The following is a 5887-nucleotide window of genomic DNA, read 5'->3' as shown; positions in this document are numbered from 1 at the left end:
CTTCATTATCATGGAATAAATGTGACGGTTCTACTTTCTGGGCTCTTGATTCTGTCCCATTGACCCACGTGTCTGTTTTTATTCTAGTAGCATCTGAACAGTTTTTATTAAAAATTATTTATTTAAAAAAATTGAATCACTATGATATAAACAGTTACAAAGTTGTTCATGATTGGGTTTCTGTCATACAATGGTATATGGAACAGTTTTAATTACTTTGTAATTAAGTTTGAAATTGGTTAATATGCTTTCATTTTTTCTTTTTCCCTTTTTAAAAAAGTCCCTCAGAGGGGCTGGAGCAATAGTACAGCAGGTAGGGCGTTTGCTTTGCATGCTACTGACCTGGTTTGATCCCTGGCCTCCCATATAGTAGTCCCTCACGCACCCCCAGGAGTGATTTCTGAGTGCAGAGCCAGGAGTAACCCTTGAACATTACCGGGTGTGACCCAAAAAAGGAAAAAAACAAAGAAATCCCTCAGAACTGTGGCCAGGATCCCTCTCAGTCTCTGGCCTCTGGAGTTTGGCTTGCAGTGCTAGGGCTCTAAGCTGCTGAGCCATCCTAGCATGGAATTCTTCAATAGTTGGACATAGATATTTAAAATGGGTAATAGAGATCGCTGGAGCGATAGCACAGCGGCTGTTTGCCTTGTGTGTGGCTGACACGGGTTTGATTCCTCCATCCCTCTCGGAATGCCCGGTAAGCTACCGAGAGTACCCGCCTTCACAGCAGAGCCTGGCAAGCTTCCTGTGGCATATTCGATGTGCCAAAAACAGTGACCAAGTCTCACAGTGGAGACTTACTGGTGCCCGCTCGAGCAAATCGACGAACAAGGGGAGGACGGTGCAGTGCTACAGTGCAATAGAGATCGCCAGACCACAATATTGCAGATTTAGAGCAGGAGCTGGGAGTCAGTCAGGTCCTAGCTAAACTCTTTGCATTTTGCGTGCTTGTCTGCTTCTTGCTTGTCCTGTCCCCGAAATCTGACACGGCCTGGGCAAGCTAGCTTGTGTGGACCTAGAGAGCCTACTGGCCGCATTTGTTTGCCAGAGGCTAGCCTACAATGGCCATCTTATTCAAATACATCTGTCCTGAATTTGAATTTATGAACCCTTACACTCTATGTCATCCTGCCACAAACACTAACCTTAACCACGGGCCCCATGCGAGCCCACATGCTCTTATTCACGGTGTATCCAAAAAGCCTTGGTTGGATCAGCGCGGGCTCTCCCTGGCGTCAGATACCAACAGACCTGTTTGATGTGCTGGAAAACACGTTGAGCCAGGACCCTGGGTTCAAGATTTGCCCTCTCGAATTGATTTCCTTCGCTTTCATTCTCTCAGAGTTGGCGAACGACTTTCGCAGTGACTCGCCAAAATGGAACAAGAGATTCATCTGAAGCTGGGTTCAGAATTCAGTCTCTCTGAGATCCTGGGCCTGAAACCAAAACAAGACAAACAAGTGAAAGGAAAAAAACCAAAACAAGCAACCTTCTGGGTGGCCTGGATGAGTCATCCCACTCCCTTTCCTTGCCCACTTTTTCTAGCTCAAGGAGATATTTAATCTGCTGCAGATTTCTAGTACCTGTGCCCAGATAAGGTCTCTTCCCTTCTCTTTCAACTCCCCCTCCAAGATAACTCCTTCCTTGCTCTTTTATTTTTCCTCCTAAGTTTCTCTCCGACTTTTCTCTGATGAGGTCCTGCCTGGCTTTTCCTCTCCCCTAATTTTCACCACTGACTCCATATGTTCCACCTCTTCAGGCAAACTGCCCATCCCATGACCAGTGGTTGATTGGTGGAGAAGATCTTTGCACCAAGAATGGGCCTGGGTGGCCATTGTGTTGCAGCACTTCGGCCAATGCCGGAGCCAAAGCAGGTGGGAAAAATTGCTGGATGCTCAGATACCCGAGAAAGGGAAGGAATGGAGGGTTCTGTGGATAAGCCTTCAGAGAGGGTTTGTGTGAAGAGCAGCCGCCGAATTATTGGAAAGCTCATCCCCACAGAGAGCTAGGGAAATGAATTGAGAACAGCAGGCAAAGTGCTTCTAAAAATACTCAGTCCTCGGGGTCTTATTTTTCATACCTGGTTTGGTCAGTTTTGTTTATTCTGAATTTTTAAATTTCCATAAGAAGTCACCGCCACATCTCCTGATATCAGTCTGATGGAGTCTATGTCCTCTAGCCTTTTGGTCTAAAAAGTATACAACGACTATATTATAGATAAAGAGTCGTAAGAAAGGTGAAGTCTTGCAATTTGCTCCTACATGGGTGGATCTGGAGAGTGTCAGGCTGAGTGAAGTTAGTGAGAAGAAGAGGGGCAGACGCAGAATGATCTTGCTCATATGCAGGACATAGAGAACACAGTCGGGGAATAACTAGTGCCCAAAGGCAATAGAAAGGAAGAGCAGGAGAACTGGTCCTTAGTAGGAATATTGCCTCTGGGAGAAGGGGGCTAGATCAGTGACCCCTCGCTGAGGCAGTAATATCGGGAACTGCTCACTCTAGACAAGAACTGGGTACCGAAAGGAGGTAAACTGAGATGCTTGTGTCCCTTTCAGGAGCAGGTTTGTAACCCTGTGCCTACAAGCGAAGAAAAGAAAAACGTGCTGGCCATAGAGGTAGCCTGGAGTGCTGGAGGGAAACTGGGGACTTGGTGAACGGAAGTGGACACTGGTGAAGGGACTGGTGTTGGGACATTGTATACCTGAAACTCAAATAATGAATAATTTTATAGCTTTGTAATTCACAATGATTCAAAAGCAACTTTTTATTTATTTTTATTTTTTTATTTTTTAATTTAGACAGACAAAGTCTGTCTCCTGGGCTGTGGCATCTCAACTGGTTATGGCGCAGCTGTGAACACGGCCAAGGTGGAGCCTGGCTCCACATGTGCCGTCTTTGGACTGGGAGGAGTTGGACTGGCAGTTATCATGGGCTGTAAGGTGGCTGGTGCATCCCGGATCATCGGCGTGGACATCAATAAAGATAAATTTGCGAGGGCCAAGGATTTTGGAGCCTCTGAATGTATTAACCCCCAGGAGTTCAGCAAGCCCATCCAGGAAGTGCTTGTGGAGTTGACCGGTGGGGGAGTGGACTATTCCTTTGAGTGCATTGGTAATGTGAAGGTCATGAGAGCAGCGCTCGAGGCCTGCCACAAGGGCTGGGGTGTCAGCGTGGTGGTAGGAGTTGCTGGTTCTGGTGAAGAAATTGCCACTCGTCTGTTCCAGCTGGTTACAGGCCTCACGTGGAAAGGCACTGCCTTTGGAGGATGGAAAAGTGTAGAAAGTGTCCCAAAGTTGGTGTCAGAATATATGTCCAAAAAGATAAAAGTTGATGAATTTGTGACTCACAGTCTGTCTTTTGACCAAATTAACAAAGCCTTTGACCTGCTACATGCAGGAAAGAGCATTCGAACTGTTCTGAAGTTTTAGTCAAGAAAGAGATCCTCCTTCCCGTGCCTTAGTGGTCTGATGGGAGAGGCCAGCAGTCTTGGTCTCCGGAGCCCTCAATAACCCACTCTTGGGAATAATGTCTGTAAATTTTTTTTTTTTTTTGCTTTTTGGGTCACACCCGGTGATGCTCAGGGGTTACTCCTGTTTCATGCACTCAGGAACTACTCCTGGCCGTGCTCAGGGGACCATATGGGATGCTGGGGATCGAACCTGGGTCGGGCCGCGTGCAAGGCAAATGCCCTACCCGCTGTGCTATCACTCCAGCCCCAAGCAACTTTTTTTTTCTTTTTGGGTCACACCCGGCGATGCTCAGGGGTTACTCCTGGCCCATGCACCCAGGAATCACTCCTGGCGGTGCTCAGGGGACCATATGGGATGCTGGGTATAGAACCTGTGTCGTCCATGTTGGCTGCGTGCAAGGCAAATGCCCTACCCGCTGTGCTATCGCTCCAGCCCCCTCAAGCAACTTTTTTTTTTCTTTTTTTTATTAGTGAAAAACCATGAGGTACAGTTATAGGCTTACAATTTTTGTGCTTGGGTTTCAGTTATACAATGATCAAGTCCCCATACCTCCACCAGTGCCCGTCATCCATCCCCATGGGTCCCAGCATCCCCCCCCATCCCCCCCCCGTCCCATCCACTTTTTAAAGAATTAAAAAAATATATACATGTATATGTATATATATATATATACTATATTTGGTATATATACACATTACATATATAATATGTATATAAACACACATACACATGTCTGTGCATATATATATATATACACACATATATAAAATGGTTAATGAATGCCTGAATTTAACATTTTGCCATTTGGGACGGTGGTGGGACAGTGCTTGGTGCTCAAGAGTGACCCCTGGTGGTGCTCAGGGAACTACAGGTGCTGCCAGAGATTGGAACCAGGGCCAGCCACGTGCAAGTGCCCCTTACTTTCTGTACCCCATTTTGTTACTACCCCATGTCTCCCTCTGGTGCCCATTTTGCTATTATTAAAAGTCACTATCTACTGGAGCTTTCTGAATCAGGAGGTGTGTGACTCCCTGACACCTGATGCTTAATTTGTCCCACCTAGTTTGTGCACTCCTGTGAATGAAGAAACATGTCCAGAGAGGTTAACTCATTCATGACCACCCTGGCAATGATCAGCGAAATAGGGGGTATGAACCCACATCGGATCTCTCATGCACCAATCCTGGTCTCCCCCATTTTATTTAGGGTGTATCGGCCACCCTGAGCGGTGTTCAGGGCTTACACCTGGCTCAGTGCTTAGGGTTCACCCCTGGTGGGCTCGGGGGTACCATTTGGACTGCTGGGATGGATGAGGTTGTCTCCCTGCAAGGTAAGAGCCCTGCCTGCTGTCCTGTTGCTCCAGCCCTCCCCCATTTCACTCTGCAGCTCCATCTTCTTCTCAGTGGTTTCTTGCTGAGGGCAGAGAGCAGGGAGCCTGGATCCCCCTTCTCATGAGGGGTGGGGAGCTTGTAACCTCCCACCTGTGCCAGCAGGATGTGATGGTGGATAATTTTACCTTCTCTGTCTCAGGGTCCTCCCTCCAAAACTGGGAATGAGGACTTGCTTTTCCTCTCTTGGTGAGGGAAATTCTCTTCCCCTCAAATTCCCTTCACAGCAAATTCTCTTCCCCCTCCCCACCACATCCTTTCTGCAACACTCTGATGCCAACTCAGCATCATTGTCAGGCCCTTCAGTTCTTCAGTTCCCATGACTGCCTGGAGTTCGCATCTGACTCCAAGGGCTGGGAACCCCTCTCACAAGACCGTCCCCACTGCAGTGGGCTCCCGAGTTCCCCCTACGTGGACTGCAGAGCAAACACCTCCTCCTCTGCTTCAAAATTTTCTTGAACGACTTTTAAAAACACAGAGCTCCAGAGAATTATGCATCTCACAGTTAAATCATTGGTGATGGAACTCAGTCTCCACCCTGTCTTCCTCACCCCAGGTAAAGTCTGAAAGTTTCAACACTCTCATCCCAGCTAGGCCTTTCTAGTAACCAGTCCCCACCCCTAAGCTAGCTGGGGGCCTACAAGCATAACCTCATTAGCATAAACTCACCTTTGGTTGAGAGGCATTCCTCTCATCCCTATCACTCAGGAAGTTTCAGAGGTTTTAGGAGCTATGGTGCTCTGTGCCAGGAACTGGAGACCAAAACCAAACCTCCCTTTACCACATTACCACAGGGAATAATCGCAGAGGCCACTGGCAGGCTCAGCGGGGGTGGGATGGGAGATGGTGGGGTAGGTCAGAAAGCAGACATTGTTTGTAGGGAGCCTGGACTTCTCAGGCAAAGGAGAAAAGTCACAACAAGGAGGCTAAGCTTGGGGGAAAACAGTGGAGTCTGGGGCAGCCCAGATGGCTGGCTGAACTCTGGGCAGGCCGACTGGTGGATTCCTGAGAGGGGTCAGAACTGAGAGA

General features: G+C 47.9%; 1 protein-coding gene across 1 annotated transcript; it reads left to right on the top strand.

Annotated features, from left to right (window-relative positions):
• The first annotated feature begins 1376 nt into the window (after positions 1-1376).
• On the top strand, positions 1377-3532 carry LOC130026631 (alcohol dehydrogenase class-3-like). Its single transcript, XM_056117466.1, has 3 exons — positions 1377-1460; positions 2556-2615; positions 2799-3532. The coding sequence occupies exons 1-3, from the start codon at positions 1377-1379 to the stop codon at positions 3426-3428; spliced, it is 774 nt and encodes a 257-aa protein (XP_055973441.1). The 3' UTR covers positions 3429-3532.
• Positions 3533-5887: the final 2355 nt, after the last annotated feature.

The sequence above is a fragment of the Sorex fumeus genome, unplaced genomic scaffold, assembly GCF_029834395.1.
Source record: "Sorex fumeus unplaced genomic scaffold, SorFum_2.1 ptg000034l, whole genome shotgun sequence".
NCBI classification, from domain to species: Eukaryota; Metazoa; Chordata; class Mammalia; order Eulipotyphla; family Soricidae; genus Sorex; species Sorex fumeus.
The sequence above is the reverse complement of the archived record's forward strand: the minus strand, read 5'-3'. Positions and strand labels throughout refer to the sequence as shown.